A 24,871-nucleotide genomic window follows, 5' to 3' on the forward strand; every position below is an offset into this window, starting at 1 on the left:
TAGCCCTACGTTAAGAACATTCTCTTTGGGTTGGAGGGGGACAACGCTAGGCAAAACAGACATTCCCACAGCTGCCCACCATGAACAACCCAACCAGTGATTTCGTGTAGATATTAAGACAATGCTGAAGACAGCATCTCCCTCGAAAATGAGCTCCAGTCGGGGGACTCATGGTTTTCCATATTGCATATCAAGACTAGCTCTAGTGCATGTGGAAGGCAAACAGCAAGCAGCTCCACTCACTTCGTAGCCATACTGCAGAACTGAAGAGGCAAGGAATGCTCCAAAGATGTTGCCCACCGAGGCACAAGCACTCCAGAGACCAAAGACAAGCCCCCTCCTGAGTGTCCAAGAAAAGGAAATAATAATAAAAAGATTGGTTAACTGCTGAAAATGAAGACGGAGAAGAGTCCAGTTTATGAGGCGCACACAGTGAAATTCTCCTCTCCGCACTTCCTTAACAGAACTTGCATGCATGGTTAAACCTTCACAGGTCTCTCTACTTCATTGGGAATACCAACATTGCTAGCAGAGAGATGCTCTGTGTGCGTCACCCAATCATTCTTGGATTCTAGGCTACCTAGAAATACTGGCACAAGAGGTCTGTTTTCAGTGAACTGGGCACTTCACCCAATGCTGCACACCAGAGATAATGCTGCCATTTAACCCGTGTCACTTCTTACAATGAAAACTAAGGCAGTCCAAGAGCTTCTGACAAAACAAATGATTCTGTTTACAGTCATACCTCGGATTAAGTACGCTTCAGTTTGAGTACTTTCAGTTTAAGTACTCCGTAGACCCGTCTGGAATGGATTAATCCACTTTCCATTACTTTCAATGGGAAAGTTCGCTTCAGGTTAAGTACGCTTCACGTTAAATACAGACTTCTGGAACCAATTGTGTACTTAAACCGAGGTACCACTGTACACAGAAACTTGAGGAAGATTCAGAAATTACCTCAGGACTGAAGCTCATGCAAACACATATTATTTATATATCTATATGTGTATTTATTCATTAGTGTTTTTGTTAAGTTTGAAGATCTACTCCAGCGCATATCACAGGGATGGGGAACCTGTGCCGCCTGCCCCCCCAAGTTGTTGGGACTCAAACTCCCATGAGCCCTTGCCAGCATGGCCAATGGCCGAGGATGGTGGGAACTGTAGTTCAGCAACATCTGAGAGCACCACAGGTACACTGCAAAATGCACACACAGGGGAGAGACAAGGAACAAATGAATAGGAAGTGACTGAGGAGGAACAAACATACCCAGCTTTGCCAAACCAGTTTCCCATGACGGCTACGACACAGGGCCAGCCAGTCGACTGCAGCAAGCCATTCACGATCCACAGGAAGCAATAGAACCACTCGTTGTAGAAATGCAGCCATTCAGTGACAGTGCCAAAAACAAACACCTGGGAGGAAAGAAGGTGTGACACTGTTAACAGCAAGGTGAAAGCAGCAAGGTGAAAGTGTTAATCATTTGTGACCAGTAGGAAAAGAAGTAGCAACACTTCTGTAAAATATTTCCCTGGTTAGTCACCTGGAAGTGATCCTTGCTCACTATAGGAGACAAAGCAAAGAGGGCACTGATTTACAAGACTGCGGCTTAAGAGAATAGACGTTTTGGGGCTGGTAAATGAGAATGGAAGGTGGAAGAAGAAATGAAGCAGAGTTAAAAAGGAAGGAGGAATGTCGAGGACAAAGAGAACCACACAGCCCTAGTAGGTCAATATCAATCTAGGCTGCGCTGCATTCAGAAGGAATGTAAAGCTAATTACTAAGGCTGAAAACAAGCAATTCCAGCCAATTAATTCTAGATGCTATAATTGGGTGCTCCCCAATCTCTTGACTGAATTACTAAGATCTGAAGCATACAGACACGTGCAAGCAATGGAATTGAGATCCCAGTTGAACCAGCTTAATTTGGAAAGGCCAAAAAAGATCTCACTGCAGAGTGGGTTTGCAAAAGCCTGCATGAGCAACAAGCAGTGCAGTCAGGTTTCATGTCTTTTCTTTATACTAGCTTGGTTGTGTTTAACCAGCTGAAGCCTTGCAGTATCTGAACATGTGCAGCATTGAGGATTTTTAATGAATCCAACAACTCCCCTTGGCCAGAGGATACAAATTTACCATACACAAAAATCAAAAGATTCCGAAAATCCTGGACTCCTAAGTTCTCATTGCCTCAGGAATAAGTCTGACTACAGAGCCAATGAAATTTTCCACGTCAGAAACCAAGCATTGTAGGAACTGCCCATCTCTTCCCAACTTGAGCTGAGATTTCCCAGCTTACCACTACTGCAGAGGAACACATGCCGAATGACAGGACCCAGCGCATATTCAGGCGATCCCCAACAGTACCGCTGATAAAAAGACCCTTAAAAAAGAGGAAAATATTATAATTTAACAATATAATGGCAGGCTTTGAACTATGAATGCTTTCAACACAGGAGGGCTTTAAGGTACCGCAATATTCTTTGTGGTTTGTATTCTAGAAGAGGCAGTTGGTGCAAACAGCTCATAATTAAAGATCTATGTCTAGTGCTCAGCTTTATGTTTCCAACACTAATTTTTGGTACCATTCACACTTAACAATAACTTGGGCAGTTTGGTCAGACCTCAAAACCATTTAGTCATCTGGATGCTGAAAAGACAGCAAAGAAGCCAAGTGTATTCCTCCAATCGGAATCTTCCACCATCAGTGGTGCATTTCCCCCCCCCCCAAACCTGGTGGTGCAGCACATGCTCTGCATGCAAATTGTCACAGGTTCAAACCTCTGAAGGGCACCAAGTTAGGGAAGGCAGGAATTCATCCATGCCCTGGCTTCTGCAAAGCCACACAAGTATTTGGTGGATCCAGATTTTAATTCACTGGGAAGGATTGTAGCTGGGTGGTGGCGGAGCAGCAGCCTTATCCACAGAATGTCCCAGCATCAACCCCAGCATCTCGAGGAAGGGCAGGTGGACTCCTGTCTGAAACCATGGCAGTCTACTGTCAGTCCATGTAGGCAATACGGAGTCGGATGGACCAAATATGTGACTCTTGGTAAGGCAGCTTCCTAGGTTCTTAAGATGATAATAATAATAATAATAATAATAATAATAATAATAATAATAATAATAATAATAATATATTTATACCCCGCCCATCTGGCTGGGTTTCCCCAGCCACTCTGGGCGGCTTCCAACCAAATGTTAAAAACAGTACAGCATCAAACATTAAAAACTTCCCTAAACAGGGCCGCCTTCATTGTCTTCCAAGAGTAAAATAGTTACTCATTGCCTTGACGTCTGCTGGGAGGGCGTTCCACAGGGCGGGTGCCACTACCGAGAAGGCCCTCTGTTTGGTTCCCTGTAACTTCGCTTCTCGCAACGAGGGAACCACCAGAAGGCCCTCGGTGCTGGATCTCAGTGTCTGGGCTGAATGGTGGGGGTGGAGACGCTCCTTCAGGTATACAGGACCGAGACCATTTAGGGCTTTAAAGGTCAGTACCAACACTCTGAATTGTGCTCAAAAACACACTGGGAGCCAGTGTAGATCTCTCAGGACCGGTGTTATGTGGTCCCAGTGGCCACTCCCAGTCACTAGTCTAGTAGCCGCATTCTGGATTAACTGCAGTTTTCAGGTCACCTTCAAAGGTAGCCCCACGTAGAGCGCATTGCAGTAGTCCAAGCAGGAGATAACCAGAGCATGCACCACTCTGGCGAGACAGTCTGCGGGCAGGTAGGGTCTCAGCCTGCGTACCAGATGGAGCTGGTAGACAGCCGCCCTGGACACAGAATTAACCTGCGCCTCCATGGACAGCTGTGAGTCCAAAATGACTCCCAGGCTGCGCACCTGGTCCTTCAGGGGCACAGTTACCCCATTCAAGACCAGGGAGTCCTCCACACCTACACACACACCCCACACCAGACCTGAAGGGGTTGTGATCTTCTCTCTCTCTCTCTTGACAGGCTTTTAGAGTTTGATGTGTGAAAGGTTTCACTCACCACAGCATATGAGAACAGGAAGATGGTGTCCAAAGTTCCAAGGAAGAGTGTGGCTTTCCTAGTGTCGGGAAATATATGGCTATTGTTCCAGAGCTGCAGAGAGAAGCAAAAATCACCCCAAGATAGGGACCTCAAATGTGCTGATGGGATAACCTAGCCTAACACCAACTTAAAAATGACCAGGGATAAGCAGGGTGAGACGCATCTTCAATGCCCCAGCCTTCATCAGAAGCACAAAGCAATCTCAGTACTGTACTGTAACACTGACTCCAACCACTAGAGGTCAGTCCCTTTTGCACTTTAGATAAAGATGTTAACGTTTTCATTCTTTAGGGCTCTACTGAAGAGGTCCTATACTGTCTTACTTTTCAAAGTACAAACACACCCCACCCAGAAAGGGCTGCTTCACGTGTGAATATTTCAAAGTGTCTGCATTTTACACTTACTCTTAATTTTTTTTGGGGGGGGGGGAGAGGGTACACCATTATTCAGTTCTCTACTGAGTGTCGATTGGTTGGTAGGCCCAGATCTGTGTCCTGTCATGATGTTCTGCGACTTTTTTTTACTTTGAACACAACTTTTTTAATTTAACCACCAACTCTTTTGGGACCATATGCAAACTGGAGAAGCAGACACTATGCATGCAAAGCAGCCATAGCCATGTACACAATGCAAAGCACACTCTCTTCCCCCTCCATACCAGTAATTAAAATGGGGGGGAGGGTTTGGGGTCCCCCCTAGGCCTACTGTGTGGGCTGGGAGGTCCCGCTGGAGAGATCAGCTGAGGAGGCAAAAGTTAAAAACTTTTCTCCCCACCTGCAATCTGTAGGAAGACACACATACATACTGCAGCAATTAGGCTTGCGGGGAAGCACTTCTTTCAAGATGAACTTAAGCAGGGAGGAGGGAAAGAGGAAGGGGCTTTTAAGGCACAAATGAAGTTCTCTGTGGGCACATCTCTGCCCAGAGGCACCATGTCTGTGACCTTTACTGTGCCATTACAAACAGAACAATGTGCAATGACAGATTATATTGCAGCTTCCAAGTGACAACTTGCCAACAGCCAAGCCATTTTCCACATGCTTGTCTGGAGCACAAATCTCTAACAGCGAGGGATACATTAGTCTTCTGACACTACCTGAAGGCATAAATCAAGAGTGCTGATGACTGTATTGTTCTCTCTCTCTCTCTCTCTCTCTCTCTCACACACACACACACACACACAGAGAGAGAGAGAGCCTTTTGAAAGGACTAAAGCGGGGTCAGCAAACGTTTTCAGTAGGGGGCCGGTCCACTGTCCCTCAGATCTTGTGGGGGGCCGGACTATATTTTGGAAAAAAAAATGAACAAATTCCTATGCCCCACAAATAACCTAGAGATGCATTTTAAATAAAAGGACACATTCTATTCCCGGACCATCTGCGGGCCGGATTTAGAAGGTGATTGGGCCGCATCTGGCCCCCGGGCCTTAGTTTGGGGACCCCTGGACTAAGGTTAAGTGTGGAGCTGTGTGTACTTGCCCTGAATCAGAAAGGGAGGCAACCTGAGCTTCTAAGCATGTCTACTCAAGAATCACTGAATGCATTTGCCTTACTCCAGAGTAAGAATGCAGAGGATCGCAGCCTTACGGCAACTTTAGTTTTATGTAGAGTTAGGTATGGCCAACTGTTGGCCCGTAAGTAAAATCTAGGCCCCCAGAGCAATTCGATCTGGTTCTTGGCAGCCTGGCTCACTTCTATTATAAGCATGCTAAAAATGTTCCCTCCCCATTTCACTTGCAAGGAAGAGAAAAATGTCTCCCTCCACCTTGTAAGCAAGGGAGAGAATTCCACTGTGTTAATCCTCTTTCTATAGATTTTGTAATGTGGCACCCCAGCTATTCCTAAGCACTTGTTCTCCACAGCTCCAACACCATGATTGGCAGACAGTACTGTATTTTCCTGCGTATAAGACTACTTTTTAACCCAGGAAAATCTTCTCAAAAGTTGGGGGTCGTCTTATACGCCGCGTCGTCTTATATGCAGCTGCAGAAGCGGTTTCTGGCACTGCAAACATTTTGGAAATGGGCAACGCGGCGCCAGAAATTGCTTCTGTGCATGTCCAGACGCGATTTTCGGCTTCCGGACATGCGCAGAAGCAATTTCTGGTGCTGCAGACATTTTGAATATGGGCAGCGCGGGCATGTCTGGCCCACAGACGATCTTAGGAAGAGGGGTAGTCTTATACGGTGAGTATATCCCAAACTCTGTATTCTAACTGGAAAAGTTGGGGGTCGTCTTATACGCCCAGTCGTCTTATACGCCGGAAAATACGGTACTTGTCCGCTTCTGAGAAAAGGGTCCGTTTGGGTGGCAAAATACACATCTGCCACTGTCTCACTCACAGTCTGGGGGAAAGAGAGCAACCCAAGAATACAGAAGCTGGCACACAAAAAATATAGTGTTATCTTATTCAGGTTTATCTGGAGGCAAGTCCCACCCAATTCTATAGAATCTTCCTTAGAGCTTTTGCTGCTACAGCTGCTAAAGGACAACAGTCGTTTGCCTCTCTTGCTTCCATTGAAGGAAAATTCCAGGCACTATAGAACTGGGAGCAATCTTAGAAAGCCTAGAGTGCTGAAAAAGAGAATGTCGCAGAGTCTCCCTTTCCCTTGTTTTTGGTGGTTTGGATGAATACATCCAACCGCTGGCCAAAGTCAATATTTAATGGAGTCAAGATTACCTACGTCAGAAATCTTGTGCCTTCTGCTTATTAAGAAACCAGGCTGGATTCGCACAAGCAGGAGAGAGCAAGGTGTGGCCCCCTGAGCCATTCTTTCACAGCACTGCTCCTATACAGATGCCACGGGGAGGCACAATGCAGTGAAATCAGCCCCATGGAAGCTTCCTCCAATAGATCACTCTCCTGCGACAACAGGATGTAGTGCTTGGATGGTACCCAAAGAAAGCACAGGTGATTTGTTTCGGCTCCCACAATGGAGAAGGGAGCTTCCCCTTCCACGTGACCAACTTTGTGAGATGAGCTACCACTTCACAAGTAACAGCTTTTGGGCCCACCCCTCCCTGGTGGACAGGAAAGCATCTCTTTTGGGGGTAATCTGCAGACCTGTAATATGAATTCTAGGTTAGCCCTATTCAAACTAAACACATTGAAATGGATGGATATGAAGAGTGGTAAATGAAGTTGTTAAGAGTATGCGGAAATGGACAAGATGACGGGAAGAATCCGAGAGCGGCGGGACCAGAGATTCATCAAAGATTGGACTAAATTTGTAGAGTATCCGAAGGACAATTGCATTTATACAAATACGTTGGTAGGATTGCAAGAAGCTCTGTAAGTTAAATAATAAAAGTCACTGTAAAGAAGATTTTTAGTGAGGATTTAGGATATTACAGACGTACCTCGGGTTACGAACACCTCGGTTTGCGAACAGTTCGGGTTACGAACTGCGCAAACCCGGAAGTGTTTTTGCCGCCCGCGCGTGTGCAGAAGAGCCACACGCGCGCGGTCTGCGCATGTGCAAAATGGCGCTGCGCATCGCATTCGGGTTACGAACTATTCGGGTTACGAACCGCGATCCGGAATTTATAGAATTTAGTAATAGTTGTGAGAAAACCATAAGGAAGGGTTGATGGAAGTCAGGCTTAATAGCCAAAATGTGTACATAAGAACGGAATTTGAGATGGAATTCAATAGTATGTTATTGTAAAATGAATAAAAATTATTTTAAAAAAAGAAATGGATGGATATGGCTAACTTACCTCATTTGGCTGGAGGTTGGGGGAGGTGTTGTTATGGGGAAAGGGGGTCCACTGGTTGGATATGCTGACCTTGACATTGCTAAACGTCTTCCGGGAGGCATGGAGCAGAGAGTAGCTGGGAAATTCAAGGGGGTGGGGAGGATGGGAGAGAAAGAAAAAGAAGGAATATCACACAGAGGTTATTTTCTCATATCTACAAGAATTGTTATTTGGTTTCCTGAGAGGTGCTGCCCTGATCACTGGCAAGTGCAATCCTGGATAGAGTGGGGAAGGATTTAAAAAACTGGTCTCGGGAAGACCGCTTTTCGCATGCACATTGTAGAAGAACAGAACCTCCCAAAAGCCAAACCAGAAACTAAACTGAATAGAAGATGAGCTGGGGCAGGGGGTTGGCAACTTGTAGCCCCAGCCAGCATATGCAACGAGGAGAACACATGTTCTAGAACAAGAAGATCCAAGCATATATCAAGCAAGCATCTCCATCCAGAATCAGCTTCTTAACTGTCTCTCCACCTTCAACTTGCTCAACTGTCCGCAAACCCCACAAAATGGCTATCGTACAGACTCAGTTGCAACAACCTATACCTGAAGAACGTGAGCAGGAACACGGCGACATGATGGTGTGTGCACTGCGACGTGAGGGTCCTGGTTGCAGGCAGCCTCCTCCGAACTCCGGGCATCGCTCTCCTTCTGGCTTCCCCAACTCCCCTCCCCAACCCCCTTTTGCCCTTTCAGGGTAGAACGTGGATTAGGTCATTTCTCTTCTCCCTTAATAAAAAAGAGGGAAAAGTAAGCATAGGCAACATAATCAAAAGCATTTTATTATTGCAATCCTCAAAGAGTTTTTGGACATTCCCCGAGTTGGATGGTCTGGTTTGTTTGACGATGAGAAATCAAACCTTTAGTGTCATTGACCCATTCTGCCAACAGATATTCAATGGGCGCCTTTTGTGCCAATTTCTACTGAAAATTATTCTGTTCTGCCAGGCCTTTGCAGGCAATTAGGAATAGATTTCCCACAATGGTCTATTGCTGTTCGTTTCCAATTTCTTTTTGCACTTAACTTGCTTTTAACTTTTTTTGTGATTTTATTGTCTGGTTTTATGTTTCCATTTTGTTGTAAACCAATGCGATGGGTTTTTTTATGATGCAGTGTCATATAAATAAAATTAAAAAGTTTCATAGAACTCAGTGTCACTTAATTATGAGAAAATTGGCTTAGAAAATTATTATCATTTCCACTGATGAGTCCCTTTACACACACACAGGAGTGTGTCCAAATAACTTACAAAATTTTAAGTGCATAAAGCATAATGAAAAACTGGAAAATACAATAAAAATCATGCATAAAACAGATGCAATAAAATAAAATAGCAGAGAAAATAGTAACATCAATATACAGCAAAATCATTATAATCCATCAAATGCCTAGAAGTAGTTTTCATATGGCACCAAGAGAATGTTAATTGATGGTGCTGTTGTAAGAATTTTAAGGTTATATATAGATATAGATATAATTGTTCATAAACATGTACATGAATGTACAGGCACATGTCTGAAGCAGCATAGGAAAACAGGCCTGACTGACACCATTTTGACTTTCTCTGGCCAGAGTCACACACACATTTCCACATGACTATCAACTTGGGAGCCATAATCCTGTAAACCGGAGGCTCTGCCAACTGGACATTTCCCCATGATGGTGCCAGACTACTAGCCATCTCATTCACAATGGAAGACTCCTCCGAACAAAAGAAAGTGATCAATTTTTAGGAAACTGTTAATTTTGTGTTTAGAAATTCACACCTGGGAGGAGTGAGAGGAGGACTAGGAGAGGTGTCAAAGGTGCTCAGATTTCTACCTTGAACCCTCCCTTTTTTGTGAGGTATTGATTACGTAGCTGTGATGTAGGAATGATGTATTTTGGGAGTGTTTCTTGGTGATGGGAAAACTGATAAAAGTGGAGGTTCTCTTTTGTTCTGGGTTCCTTCCTTGCTCTCATGCGTGAGGGGAAGGACCCTGTTGCAACAGCAAAAATAAAGGCTTTGCTTCTCAAAATTCTCTCGTTGGCCTCTGTTATATTCTCCGACCGATGGAGAACCCAATAAGGGAATAAGAGCAGATTTTTGCTTATTACAGTGCTACAATGGATCTCACAAGGGAGAGCATTCCACAAGCAGGGAAACACAACTGAAAAGGCCCTGTCTCTTAGAATCATAGAACTATAGAGTTGGAAGGGACCCCAAGTGTCATCTAGTCCAATCTCCTGCAATGCAGGAATCTCAACTTAAGGAACCCGGAGGAGAGCCTCAAATGAAGATTTAAAAATCTGGGTAGTTTCATATAGGGAGAGGCACTCTGAAAGATTAATGAACTTAGGGTCCTGTCCCACCACTATAAGAGGCCAAATACATTTATGTATGTTTGCGTGAAAGCAATGGACTCACTAGTAATATGTCTTTCCCAATACCTGCCACCCGAGTCTGCCCCCAAGTCCTAGTGCAAGATGAGACAAGGCATGGTTGGTAGCTGTGCTCTGTTTATGGAGCTCCCTCCCACTTGAGTTACTGGCTACAGTGGTGCCTCGCTTAACGAATGCCCTGCTTAACGAAATTTCCGCTTAACAAAAGGTTTTTTCTAGTGGAGGTTGCCTCGCTAGACAAATTCGTTTTACGAAAAAATCGTCTAGCAAATCGCGGTTTCCCATAGGAATGCATTGAAATTCAATTAATGCGTTCTTATGGGCAAAAAAAAATTCAATAAAAATTCAATGCATTCCTATGGGATTCGCTAGACGAATTTTTTGTTATAAGAAAAGACCCGTGGAACGAATTAAATTCGTCTAGCAAGGCACCACTGTACAGTGGTACCTCGGTTTACAAACACAATTGGTTCCGGAAGTCTGTACTTAACCTGAAGTGTACCTAACCTGAAGCCAACTTTCCCATTGAAAGTAATGGAAAGTGGATTAATCTGTTCCAGACTGGTCCGCGGAGTACTTAAACTGAAAATACTTAAACCAAGGTATGACTGTATTTCTACACAACAGATGAAAACCTATTTGCCTTTGGAATCCGATGTTGAGGCTGGTTAGAGTAAAGGCTTTGTACTGCTGTTTTTATACTGGATGAGTGAATTTCTTCTGCTTTATAGTTTATATTACTGATTACAGGAAGGACAGAATATAAAAACTCTGAAATAAATGCAGCCGCAATACCGAAGCACAAAGAAGGATTGGCCCACGTGCTCTATTGTGCATGATTTAGAGCCCTGCCTGTCTGGAGCCTCCATGAGTTCTTGAATCTTCCAGCTTAGAGGCTGAAGGTTTGAAGTGGAGGCTCCAGACAGGCAGGGCTCTAGTCTAAATCATATAGGGCAGGGCGGCCAACTCCCAAGAGACTGCGATCTGCTCACAGAGTTAAAAACTGGCAGTGATCTACCCCCTTTTTGGGGTTCAGGTTAAAGTTGTTGAGCTTTTTTTAAGAAGGAGGAAAGCCCATTGGAGGGGAAGGTTCGGGTCGAAGTTGTTGAGTTTTTTCAGGGAGGCGGTAAAATGTTGAGCTTTTTTTTAGGGGAGTCACAGTTATTCAGCTTCTTTGTGGGGAGCGAATGATCCACCAGTGATCTACCGCAGATGTCCAGTGATCTACCGGTAGATCTCGATCTACCTGTTGGACATGCCTGATATAGGGAATCCCCACGAGTATAGGAGGCTCCCCCAATCAGAAACACCTTCCATGATCAGAGCAGGGTGGATTTGATTTAAATTTAAATCACAATTTAAATTGTGATTTAAACCACTTGTCAGTAAGACTTGATTTATCTAAATCATTTTTTAAAAACACAAAGACTCATTCTTGCTGGTATAATCTTAATATTTACAACCAGATGAAGGTTTCATTTTTGGCATAATAAATTTTCAGAGACAATTTTGGTTATACTATTAGAAATACATAGACAGATAATTATGAAATTATTCTGAGGTTTAGTAAGTTAACTGTTTATATTTGGAGAACTTTTCTGCTGTACTTTACTGGAAGGAAAAAACAATCATTTCCTTAATAACAATTTAAACAATTTATTTAACTAAAACAATAATATTATAGCACATGTATCCATGTTTGTTAACTGATGTGGTTAGACTTTAAAAAAACAACAAAAAACTTAAGACTGAGTATTAGCACATATGAAAAACTTAAAACAAATCCTTATTTCCTGATGAATAGCCTTTGGACTATAATATAACTTAAACAGAAAACTATCTTTAGAAATATTTTTCCTCCAAAAGTATTTTATTTTATAAATCTGATTTAAATTTTAAAAATCCATTTCATCCTTGATTTTTATCCACCCTTGTCCCAACTCTCTCTTTTGCATGTATGTTGTACTGTACATACAAACAGAACTCCCAAATAGGGCTACATCTGTGTCTCTGGCTACAAATTACATTCACTTCTTGAGACACAGCAGCTTCAAAACCACCCCCTGCCCTATGGCTGGAGTCTCCTAGAGAGAGACAGACAGGGAGAAAGCTGGAGGAGGCGACTCTTATTTGTCTAGGCTTATCTTATCTGTCCTTTAGTTGGCTATTTTTTCCTAGAAGTTGGGAGGGGGAGAAGGAAAATGAGCTGCTAGGAAGAGATCTTAGAGGAGATAAGCCACAGACTGCCCCCTAGATCTGTGGCCCTCCAGATGTTGATTACATCACCCTCAATGGTCAGGGATGATGGGGGTTGTAGTCCAGCAACAACTGGAAGGCCAAAGGTCAGCCACCTCTGCCTTAGGCAAACTACTATTCTCTCAACCTCAGTGTGCCCCCTCAAATCATTAATCCGGAAATAACACAATCACCCTATCTTACAGAGCTTCTGTTAAAGATTCACCATCTTGCCCAATAATCTTAAGGATTACTGAGGTGACATGTGCTATTCGGGTCTGAGTTGCTCTTTAGGGCTATCATGGGGAAAATCCAGACCTTCTAAAGCTTCCCTTCTTCTGAGCCAAGGGCCATAAAGGAGAGAGAAAGAGCCTCAATAGATTGGGGTGGCCTGTGGGGGTGGAGAAAGAAGGCTAAACTTCTGAAGCATGGGCTAGATAGTCACCACTACCGTAATTACGTTATAACGTGAAGGTTGGTTTCACTCTGAAAGATGGGGTGGTCCTTAGAAATCTATGGCTCTGTGGTAAAGCATATTCCTTACATACAGAAGGTCTCAGGCTCAGTTCTTGGCACCTGTAGGTAGGGTTGGGAGAGACCCCTGCCTGAAACCCTGGAGAGCTGCTGCCAGTTAGTGTAGACCAGGGGTCCCCAGACTTACCGGCGTTTGGGCCGGTTCCCACCGCGCCGATCGCGCGGCGGGCCGGAGGACGGCGGAGCGCGCGCCTGTGCGGGCCGGGGGGGAGTGTGCGCTTCCAGGGTGGAAAAAGCGCCAAAAATCCATTGTGCGCATGCGTATGGGCCTCCCCCGACCCGGAAGTGCACCAGAAATGACCTCTTCTGGGTCGGGAGAGGCCCATACGCATGCGCACAAAGGATTTTTGGCGCTTTTTTCCCGACCCGGAAGAGCGCTGCCGCGCTGCGCGCCGTAAGAGCGGGCGGCGGGGGTCGTCGCGGGCCGGATTGGCAGGCCAATTGGGCCGCATCCGGCCCCTGGGCCGTAGTTTGGGGACCCCTGGTGTAGACAATACTGAGCTAGATGGGCCAATGGTCTGATTGAGTTCGATAGCTTCCTGTGTTCCTTCTCTTGCTAGTCAACAGAGGCACCTTGCTGAAATCAGTTCTACTCCAGTAACATTGACAGAAAAACTATAAAAAGCAAAGAATATCAAGGTGTTAGGACTGATTAAAGGAGTTCCATTTTGCTTCCTACTCACTTTGGCAGTAGGATGCTGCAGGAATTAGTTAAGATTTGACACAACCAGCTAAGGTAGAAGGCCTCAGCAGCTCTGGCGATCACAAAGCACTTACTGGGTTAGGCCTGGATTTTCTCAAGCACAAAATGCTTGCAGGAGGCAAAAATTCTGCCAGGAACGAACAGCTGAAGAATAAGCCCTTCATTCCTTATATTGGAAAGCTACTGTATACTTTTCTGAGAATTGCACAGCACCCAATATTATCAAATACGACTCCACTACTGCATGTTGCTCCATGGCCCATGAAAATTGGGAAGGGTTCATAATAGCTTGAAGGTTTTGCCCTCCATCGCATCACACACTGCCTTATTAACTTGATTAAGACATCAAATACTTAATCCAGTACTGCTGATGCTCCACTGAAACTCATTTTTCCTCCCCCCTTCCAGAGTTTGCTGTAACCATCAAGGGCGTACCCACCGCGGGGCAGGGAGGGGCCGCTGCCCTACTCTAGAGGCAGGGCCGGTCGGGCAGCTGCGGGCAAGAGTGGCGCTGCCGGCGGGGCTGGTGGGCAGAGGCGGAGGACAGCCCAGCGGAGCGCGAGTTCGGCGCCCGCAGCAGTCTCTTGCGCCCGAGCCGTGCGGAGTCCACACAGCCGCGCTGTGTGGGAGGGGGCAAGGGCTGACGCTCCCGACGTTCGGGAGACCTTTGCGCATGCGCAAAGCGGGGCGCATGCACACAGCGCGGCTGTGGACTCCGGCGGCCGCCGTGCAGGGCGCATGCGCACAGCGCGGCTGTGCTCAAAGGTCTCCCGAACGTCGGGAGTCGTTCAGCGCCTGCCAGACCGCTGCAGCAACGGAGCCTCGGATAGCTTCGCGGAGGCCAGGGCTTTGCTCCAGACCTCCGCGGAGGCCCCGATCCAAGCCTGGTTCCCTTCTCTCCCCCCCCCCCCGCCCAGACTTCCCTCTTCTCCTCTAGGCGGCCGCTGGTTTTCTCCCCTTCGCCGCCGTCGCTTCAGGTTTATTTTGATTTCACCTGGGCTCTGTAGCCCCGCCCACATTCCCACTTTGTGGCCCCTCCCCTCCCGTGCCTTGGCCCCGCCCCTTGCCCCCCCTAGTTTTGATCCTGGGTACGCCCCTGGTAACCATATTTCCATGTTATGGCCACATCAAGGTTAACTGAGGTTAAAGCTAACAAGGATTGCTTCCAAGCCATTATGTAAAATCATGGTTTGGTACCAGCTTGCAAACCAATGTCTCAGGTTGTCTTCAGTGCAGTTAGCCCCCAATGCAGAACTTAACTATTTTAAGTCCACAGTGTGGCATTACCTTTATTGGAAACTACCAAAAGGGGTGTTTTTTTTCCTTTTAAAGATGGCAAGTTCTTCATCAGACAAAATACTACGCAAGACAAGGGGCGGATGGAAAAATAACAAAAGAACAAAACTATGGTTACAGCAAGCCAAAGAAGGGAGGCAGGAATTCATAGAAAAGGAGGAAGTTGGCAGCAGGAAGGAACCACAAAGGCCTGCGGTACACCTCCAATCTCCAATCTATGTACTATTACTTGAACCAGATTGGTGCCAGCAAGTAGCTACTATCTCCAAAATGTTCCTGAGAACAAAGATCAGATTGATAAGACTGACTGGACATGTCGTAAAACACCCCTAGCATTACCGGTAGCTGCCCCGTTTTGCCAGGAAGGCCTTAAGGTACTCTTGCTTCCTCCCCAGCCCAAAGCAGCAGCATTCCAAATAACAGAAAACATTCCCTTGAAATAAATGCCCAGCACCAACCGAAACACTTGTAAGAAACATTCTTTGCTGGCGGGATTACAACCTGACCAGGCTTAGGCTAAAAAAACACACCCCTTTTGTCTATTTAATTCGAGAATAAATTCAGAAATCCCAGATTTGTTTACTTTCCTCCGGCTTTTAACTCACATGCCTCCAGAGCAGCATTCCCTCCTTAACCTTAACATGCCTTGCAAACCTTGCCCCGACAAGGAAACAAGACTCCACCTGCTCAAACGGCTACGTGGCAGGAGGCTGCTGTTAAAAGGCACCCAGGGCCAATACAACAAGCAGCAGCAGCAGCAGCTTCGGTCATTTCCCGCTGAAGCCACGGCAAGGCGGACCCGCGTGTCCCAGTGCACGTCTGAATCCGGCCTGACCCGAAAGCAGGAGTCCTGCCTCCTTGCTTTCGAATAATAATACTAATAAAAATAAAACCACATTCAAGGACAATGACTCAAGAAATCTCGCAAACCCCGCCGTAAGCGTGGGCTTGAGCGGCAGTGGAGCCGCCCCTGCCTCCCTTGCCTTCCCCAGCCCTCGTCCCCCGACCACACCGGGGCTCCTTCCCTTCCCTCTTCGCAGCCCCCCGGGAGCCTCCACGTAAACAGCGCTCACCTGCCCGCATTTCCAAGGCAACTTCCAGGAAGTCACGTGAGAGCCTCCTCTTCCGAGCCGGCGCCGCTCGCGCGCCACCTCTCCCGCTTCCTCGCCAGCCCCGGCCCCGCCTGCCTCGCCCTCGCGGGGCACTCTGGGAGTCGTAGTCCTCCTCCTCCTCCTCCCTGCTGCCCCGTGCTTCTTCAGCTCGCAAGGGCGGCGGTGAGGCTGTGGTCGCCGGCCGGAGCCGGCAGCATCTCTCCACGTTGCTTTCGATGCGCTGCCTTGTGGCGTCGTGGGATCGGGCCGCGCAGTGCCCCTGCGAGGCTGGAAACGCCTTTGCCTGTTTCCTTGGGGGAACAAAGCAGCGATTAACTGCAAAGCAACCACCACCGCTGCAAAACGGGAGTGACTTCAGAGTAAACATGCATCGAATAGGGCCGTCATTTTGCCGCTGTCCAGAAGCTGGGATGAGCTCGTGGGCGAGGGCGTCTCGCCAAATCTTGCTCATTTACCTAGGAGTAAGAATACATGTATGCTATTGGAGAAATGCACAGGTGGGGGAAGATACTCTTGTTCAAGAGATACATTTCCTACTGACTTCAAAAAGCTCCGGTGGGTTTCAACAGCTGCCTAGCCCTTAGAAACCCACCAAGTTGTTGTTGTTTATTGGATTTATATATCGCCCTATACCCGGAGATCTCAGGGCAGTTCACAGAATAAAATAAAAATATTAAACCACAAAATACACAATCGAAATAAGAACAATAACCCCCACCCCCCAAAAACACACATTTTAAAGGACATAGGATCCTCACAACATTTAAAGTAAGTTGGTGTCTCCATCTTTGCATCTCTACCTGTGGAATGCCTGCGTCCTTCTATGCATCTCTGAGAGGTGCAAACTTTTCAGTTGCACAGAAATCTTTACCAATAAGAGTGGAAAGGGAGGTAATGAATGGGCTGTAAAAAACAAACAACTCTTACCCGTTGCTGCAGTTAGAAGGGATTTTACCTTTTGAGATTAAACAGCTCATCATAGGGGGATGCCACAGTCCCATTCCCCCACCCCTGCAAGGCTTCTGTGCTCCTAGCAGTGATATGAAAGGCAGAATTTCAATTGGCACGGCTTTTTCCCAACATGGCCTCAGCCTCCACCTGACAGAGCTCCTGTCCATTTTTAGAACGTGAGAACCTCAGTAGGCATAGCCCATACGTGTATGTCCTGGCATGAGGAAAAACCCACAGAATGCGCAGAGGAGGAAGAAAAGGTGGATATCATAGTTTCTTTCTGTTGCTAAATTTGAACAATGTTTCTCTTCTGGATAGCTTATTAATTATTTGACAGCTTGCTTCTCTCTTGGAGTCTAGAGACCTGTATCAGTTACTTGACTGCTGTGTGAGAAAAATTCTCAGCGCAGTTTGCAGGGGGAATATTGTTAATCTTATATCTACAGTCAAACCAGGTGCATATTTGATGTTAGTACTGTAGTAAATTAGGCTTAATAATGCAAGCAGCATCATTACCAAAGCAAGGCTCTATGGACCTGGAAGCACATGCTATTGACTACAATAGCAATTCTGACTCAACATGTATAGGATTGGACTGGTTAATTAATGAGGAAGTTGAGCTATTTCTTTTAAGATATCAGGCCTGTGTTTTCCTTCTCTGTACTTTCAACACATGTGGCTTCTCACTTTTGATTCTGTTTGAGAAAGTTGTGCAGGCTTAAACTCTTTGTGCAGTGCAATCCTGTGAATGCCTAAGGTTGCAGTCCTATATTGGATCCACGTACCTGGGGGTAAGCTCCCCCATCCCTTGGAAAACAGTGGCACTTACCTCTTAGTAGACAAACGCAGAATGCTGCTGTCGGTTTCTTTATGACTGCCTGACAATGATTCACTTTCCAGCAATCATGTCATTCAGAGAAACACAACACTTCCTTTGCACTGAGTTAGGAAGTACCTTTCATATACAGCTGTATAAGTGCCTCTCTGGTTCTTTCTAGTTAAAGAAAAGCTCAATGATTGAGTTGGGTAAGATTCATTTTACAAACAGAATAGCCCGAAGATGTTGAACTTGTAGGACTACATTTCCCATCAGGCTGCAAGAAAGCCCAGGAAAGGTGGGAGGGGAATATAAAGAGAGCTATACCTGGCCGTGCAGGTAAGAGAAAAGGGTGAACAACAGGTGAACAAAGTTGGTGTTGAGGTTTACTACTGCTTTAAGATATTGTGGAGGGTCTTAATGTTTTGCTGCATTGAGCAATGACTGTCCCTTCTGTGGTCTGAGGAGGGGAAATTTTTGCTGGAGCAAGAGTTGAAGGGAGGAATTGTGGAAAGGGGAAGTGATGGTGGCTTCAGCGATAACGAGGAAGCAGTTCTGCAAGGGGGCAGGCTCTGGAAAGAAAGGTTTCTCTTTGTTAACTGATAAACCTACAAAGGGAAAATACAGGAGTGTGTGGGCTGCAGAAACTGCTCTTTCTCTCTGCCGCTCATACCGGTCCTAATGACTTATAAACGCACACTTTCTATCTGTTGTCCTTGGGTGTAAAAAGATACCTGCTCACCATGAGAGAATAGCTTATTTGTGACGGTAGTGCTGAAAAGACAGTGCCTACTTGTTCTAAATTTTCTCCCAGCAAAAGCTGACCTCTCTCTTAGTAATGTATGGATCGTGCTTTCTCAAGAGTGTTGCTTCATGCTGTCAGGTGATTCATCCAGCATAGGTAGAAGTAGATCTCAGGCTTGGGTGATCTATGTTAGTTTTTACTAAAAAACAAAACAAAACCCTGAGGTGAAGCAACTGTGAGGGTGCAAAATGCTGGTTTGAGGTCAGCTGGGGCAACTAGGTATAAAGTGGTGATTTCGGGGGATGAGCTACCTACCGAGTGCATCCAATGCTCAAATTATTAATAATAATATTATTAATAATAATAATTTATTATTTATACCCCACCCATCTGGCTGGGTTTCCCCAGCCACTCTGGGTGGCTTCCAACCAAATATTAAACACAATACAGTATTTGAGGGGTGGGGAGAAGTAGAAGGGTCTTTATGAAATCCACAAGCCTCAACCCTGATCACCACAAATGCCGCCCAATCCCCCCCCCCTTGTACACAGTACCTAAGGGAGCAGGACCCCCCTCCCATCTGCCCACCCCACCCCAGTAATTTGAAAACTAGCTGCATTTTAAAACCCTTGTGCTAGAATGAACTGCATATAAAAGAAAAGAAAAAATACATGGCAGGTGACTACTACCAGTAATCATTTTAGACCTTTGATTGTCATTGCTAAACAACTGGGAGACAGAAACCCTTGCAAATCTACTGCATAATCACTCTATTTTGTTCTGGCCCCAGATTTATGTAGGCACATCATGCAGAACACCCAACACCTCCAGTTCAAAAGATAACAGGCAGCAGGATTAAAGTTTACCCTGCCAATGCAGATGATGTCTGTTGTTATTATTATACCCATATTGGAGCTGTGGCCGATAGCAAATGGACACCATCCCTTCAAAGCCCATTCAACACACACATCAACTGTATGGATTCCCCCAAAGCATCTTGGGGAGTGTAGTTTTTGGGAAAGGCATGTGTTTTAAATGTGTGTTGAATGGGATTTGAATGGAGAGTGTGGGTTGCCCAATGCTGCTACTCCCACTTTGCTGCGGGGCAGGGGAGAGTTAGAGTTGTATGCAACAACCCTGAAGTGTAGTCCAGTGTTATCCTGGTGTTTTGCTTTTTGTTCAGTAGGTGGGTAGGAAATGCTGAAAAGTTGAGCGTAATTAATTAAGGGTTAGAGGAGCAGGAAAATTAAGGTCTTCAGCCATGGATGGAAAGATGTCTGGATGGCAAGTCTACCCCTTGAGAAACAATGGAGAAAGGAAGTTTTTCTGATTTTGACAAAGGAATGGCTGAGGGGCTCAGAATGAAGCTAGCGGGACAGGCTGCCTTCTGCTGTCCATCAGCATTTACTGCCCGAGATGATTGCCTCCCTCTGCCTAATGGCAGGGCCAGCCCTGATAGGATTGCAGGCTACATTGCCAGCTTCAGCTTTAAACCTAAAAAGGTATGATTTCCCTGTTACGCTGCTCCAGTGGCCTATACAAGTTTATTACTAAACAAGATGGGGCTGAACTGGAGAGAGCCAGGCTGCCACTTGAAACCCTGTCATTACGAAAACCTGACCTGCTGGAGGTAGAATGAAAGCCCTCTGGCAAACTCCACACACTCCTTTGCCACTCAGTAGTTAGGCGAATTTTTTCCATTGTCTTTAACAGTAGCTGAAAATAACAATAACAACTAGGGACCCAAGTACCTTAAGCTCTGTCTCCTTATGCTCCATCTTGATCAGTGAGATCTCTGTTGGGGCACTCCAGGTGCTTCCCTACGCTCCTCTGGTTTGGTTGACCAAGCCTTTAGTGCAGCAGGCCCTGTGGGACTCCCTGCCACTGGAGGTTTGGCAGCAACCATCGCTCCCTTCTTGCGGATGTCTTTTGAATAATATATTACTTCAAAAGGACTTTGCAATATGAATTTTCCCTTTTCAACCAATCGGTATTTGTTCATGTTTTTATGGGTGCTTTCTGTTGATTTTATTTTCATATGCTGCATACTGCCTTGATATTGATTGATTTATTAATGAAAGTGCGGCCTATAAATACATAAACAGACAAACAAACAGTAGGAAGAGGGAGTGCAGTGATGAAATGTGGAAGTGTGAAGTACTTCCACCAGCAGACCGACACTCTTTGGGCCCAGTATCTCTGCTGAGTGGTACAACATGATCAGGAAGAACGTAAGCTCCTACTAAGTTACAGGGAACCAGGCAGAGGGCCTTCTCGGTAGTGGCACCCGCCCTGTGGAACGCCCTCCCACCAGATGTCAAAGAGAAAAACAACTACCAGACTTTTAGAAGACATCTGAAGGCAGCACCGTTTAGGGAAGCTTTTAATGTTTAATAGATTATTGCATTTTAATGTTCTGTTCTGTTCTGTTGGAAGCCGCCTAGAGTGGCTGGGGAGGCTCAGCCAGATGGGCGGGGTATAAATAATAAATTATTATTATTATTACTACTACTAATTAAATGGTATTAGGCGTCTGGCTGTTCTTTGCACTCATTTTTGCTCACACTATTCTAGGGCCAAGTCGCTCAGAGCTCCAGAAGATCATGGCTTTCTCCAGTTCTGACATGGACGAGGCTTTTGACTACTTGTTCAAGATCATTCTGATTGGAGACTCTAATGTGGGGAAGACGTGTGTGGTCCATCGCTTCAAGTCTGGGCAATACCACGCAAAGCAGCAGAACACTATTGGGGTGGACTTCACGGTACGTTCGCTGGAGATTGACGGCAAGAAAGTGAAGGTGAGTGGCACAGTCTTCTTTCTCCTCTCCACTGGTGGGCGTGGGCATGGCTTGCCCCAAATAGCCTCACAGGCCAAACAAGAGGCCTGGTGGGTCTCAATAGACTCATGGGCCAGAGGTCCCCAGCTCTGAATTAGCAAAATGTGAAGCAGGACACACAGTTGTGCAAAGAGTAAGCGGTAGCTGATTGTTGCATCTTAAATGGCGTCTTCATTTCCCAGAGAGGCTGAAATAAATGGAAGTTCTGGAAATAGTGAAATTCATGTTGATCAACTTAAACATTATTTAGGCTATAACCTTAGACTACCTGCTTACCTAAGAGCAAGTCCTTTTGAGCACACATGGGGCTTACTTCTGATTAGATACACAGGATTGCATTGTAAATGAATTAAGAGGGTGATCAATTGGAGATTTTGATGGCAATGCCTGGGATAGTTGCAAGTTGTTGTTGTTGTTTTTTAATTTATGGGATAGTTGCAAGTTGACTGTGGGCTAAATGTGTTTGTGGCATAGCTGCCAAGTTTTCCCTTTTCTCGCGAGGAAGCCTATTCAGCATAAGGGAATTTCCCTTAAAAAAAGGGATAACTTGGCAGCTATGGTTTGTGGATAAATATGACTGCAGTCTTGACACTATATTTCAACTCACTACTCTTTCTGTTCAGTGAACTTAGGTTGACTTGAAGGATCAGTCTCTGGGAGAAAGTTAACTTTCTCTTTCATTGTCTCTTTCCCCCTCAACCCCCACTCTACCTTTCAGATACAGGTGTGGGACACAGCAGGTCAAGAACGCTTCCAGACTATAACCCAGAGTTATTATCGCAGTGCCCATGGGGCTATTCTTGCTTACGATATGACCAGGAGGTCCACTTTTGAGTCAATTCCTCGCTGGATTCATGAGATTGAAAAATATGGTGCTGCCAACCTGGTCCTGATGTTGATTGGTAGGTGATAAATTCTACCACCAATAGCATGAGTTTAAACTTATCTGCTTTTTCTTGGTCTTTAATTTTGAAATTTATTTTTTAAAGCTAAAGCAAGAATGCATAGTCCTTTTTTCTGAACCAGGAAGAGTGAACCAAGAGAAATGGATGAACTCAGAAGGATACTACTACTAAGGGACATGGGTGGCACAGTGGTCTAAAACCACTGAGCTTCTTAGGCTTGCTGATCGGAAGGTTGGTGGTTCGAATCCCCGTGATGGGGTGAGCTCCCATTGCTCTGTCCCAGCTTCTGCCAACCTAGCAGTTTGAAAGCACGCCACTGCAAGTAGATAAACTGGTACCGCTGCGGCGGGAAGGTAAATGGTGTTTCTGTGCACTCTGGTTTCCGTCATAGTGTCCCGTCGCGCCAGAAGTGGTTTATAGTCATGCTGGCCACATGACCCGGAAAGCTCTCTGTGGACAAAAACCGGCTCCCTCGGCCTGAAAGTGAGATGAGTGCCACAACCCCATAGTCGCCTTTGACTGGACTTAACCGTCCAGGGGTCCTTTACCTTTACCTACTACTAATTTATTACTTATACCCCACCCATCTAGCTGGGTTGCCCCAGCAACTCTGGGCTGCTTCCAACATAATAAAAACACAACAAAACGTCAAACATTAAAAACTTCCCAATACAGGGCTGCCTTCTGATGTCTTCAGAAAGTTGTGTAGTTGTTAATTTGTTTGACATCTGATGGGTGGGCGTTCCATAGGATGGGCACAACTACAAAGAAGGCCCTCGGCATAGTTCCCTGTGACCTCACTTCTTGCAGTGAGGGAACCACCAGAAGGCCCTCAGAGCTGGACCTCCATGTCTGGACTGAACGCTGGGGATGGAGATGCTCCTTCAGGTATACAGGGCTGGGGCCATTTAGGGCTTTGAAGGTCAGTATGATCACTGCGGTCAAAAATGTACTGGCAGCCAATGTAGATCTTTTATGACCAGAGATATTTGGCTCCTGTGATCACTTCTGACTTTCCCATTTGTCAGAATAGACTCAACTGACTGCATTAAGGATCCAGTTATAAGTTAGAAGATAATACTTGCAAGTAGGTAAATCCCATGTAACTAAATGGGAACCCTGCAGCACCCCACTTGTCGCTTTTTTCCAGGATGACAAGGAATCATTAATAAGTCCTATTTGGTTTCAAACCACTACAAATCCCCATAACAGTTACCTCGTTCAACTCACACTTTACCAGCTTCCTCACAAGGATATCATGGGGGGCGGACTTTGATTTGATAGTCGTGACTCAGTTTTAATCTTGTTGCAGCATGTCTCCTTTACGCCGCTTAGAGACGGCTGTGGTTGAGTCTCATGCAAATGGTTGAAGTACATAAATAAACCACGATGTATGTATCCCAAATGTCGCTGAAACCTCCTTAATCCATTTCAAAGGGAACAAGTCGGATGAAGCAGAGAAGCGCCAAGTCCTGTTTGAAGATGCTTGCACGCTAGCGGAGAAGCACGGCATCCTTGCTGTATTGGAGACATCCGCCAAAGAGGCCCAAAATGTTGACGAAGTCTTCATCCTCATGGCTAAAGAGCTGATGGCCAGGAACACCTTGCAGCTGCATGGCGAGGCTGCCTATTCAGATACTATCCATCTGGACAGCAGGCCAGTGGTTTCTACTTGGGATGATGAGAAGAAGTCCAACTGCTCATGTTGATGAGGTGCTTCAAGGGGAAGAAGCCACCAGGGGCGATTCCTGGGGCCTGCTTTTGTTATGAGAACCCTCCTGCTAGCCTCACTTTGCCACCCTGATAACATATCAGCCAGGCAACTTTGGCTTTGTGTCGTTCTTCAGAAGCAGAGGCCACCCTTTGTTCTGACAGTCAAAGTGGGTTGAGACTGGCAGTGCTAGCTTTTCAGTCGAAGGAAGGTCTATTGGAAGCCATTTGCTTAAGTGGACAGTTAACTGTTTTTTTTGCCCAGTCTGGTGTCTGTTTGTTTCCACCAATGGCTGGGGAAAATAAGGGTGGGTTTACTGGTCACTACAATCCCTTCTTGTATATGTTAGCTCCTAATTGGAGATGCTACTGACAACCATTGGCAGCCGCTGTAGTGAAATGTTAAAAGGATGGCTTTGAATGGTTGCATCCCAGATTACTTCTTTACCAAGCAACCCAGTGCCTTTGTAGCAATCTCAGAAACTTGATTAATCGAGGGCAGTTGACTGGTCTTTTTGTCAGTTTACAGTGGTACCTTGGTTTAAGTACACAATTGGTTCCGGAAGTCTGTACTTAACCTGAAGCGTACTTAACCTGAAGCGAACTTTCCCATTGAAAGTAATGGAAAGTGGATTAATACGTTCCAGACGGGTCCGCAGAGTACTTAAACTGAAAATACTAAAACCGAAGCATACTTAAACCAAGGTATGACTGTACTTAGGATTCTCCCTACCTCTCCTTGCCATCAATGGCTAGCCTTTATGAAGATGTTTAAGGGGGGGATTTTTGTGTGCCTCTGTTTCCTTTACTCCGATTGATGGCAAACCAAAGTAAAAAGCGTTTATATGAA

The 24,871-nt window shown here is 45.7% G+C and overlaps 2 protein-coding genes across 3 annotated transcripts in view; one reads left to right on the plus strand and one right to left on the minus strand.

Annotated features, from left to right (window-relative positions):
- The window catches only part of SLC37A3 (solute carrier family 37 member 3), a 34,699-nt gene extending 18,570 nt beyond the window's left edge, over positions 1 to 16,129 (minus strand). Inside the window, exons 1-7 of the mRNA XM_035127398.3 lie at positions 16,018 to 16,129; positions 8,340 to 8,522; positions 7,755 to 7,869; positions 3,994 to 4,086; positions 2,297 to 2,380; positions 1,270 to 1,415; positions 244 to 340 (exon numbers count right to left, since the gene is read on the minus strand). Of these exons, the coding sequence (XP_034983289.3) occupies positions 244 to 340; positions 1,270 to 1,415; positions 2,297 to 2,380; positions 3,994 to 4,086; positions 7,755 to 7,869; positions 8,340 to 8,434 (630 nt within the window). The 5' untranslated portion in view covers positions 8,435 to 8,522; positions 16,018 to 16,129. The remainder of the gene's footprint in view (positions 1 to 243; positions 341 to 1,269; positions 1,416 to 2,296; positions 2,381 to 3,993; positions 4,087 to 7,754; positions 7,870 to 8,339; positions 8,523 to 16,017) is intronic.
- A 1,906-nt stretch (positions 16,130 to 18,035) lies between these two features.
- RAB19 (RAB19, member RAS oncogene family) lies at positions 18,036 to 24,871 on the plus strand. 2 transcript variants are annotated; one of them, XM_035127401.3, is made up of 4 exons: positions 18,036 to 18,163; positions 21,144 to 21,367; positions 22,125 to 22,308; positions 23,749 to 24,871. In XM_035127401.3, exons 2-4 carry the CDS (start codon positions 21,173 to 21,175, stop codon positions 24,018 to 24,020), a joined length of 651 nt encoding a protein of 216 aa, XP_034983292.1. In that variant the 5' UTR covers positions 18,036 to 18,163; positions 21,144 to 21,172; the 3' UTR covers positions 24,021 to 24,871. The 2 variants fall into 2 exon arrangements, with proteins under 2 accessions (XP_034983292.1, XP_088508363.1); XM_088652237.1 differs by having other exon boundaries at positions 18,161 to 18,187.

Source organism: Zootoca vivipara, chromosome 9, assembly GCF_965207765.1.
Source record: "Zootoca vivipara chromosome 9, rZooViv2.hap1.1, whole genome shotgun sequence".
NCBI classification, from domain to species: domain Eukaryota; kingdom Metazoa; phylum Chordata; class Lepidosauria; order Squamata; family Lacertidae; genus Zootoca; species Zootoca vivipara.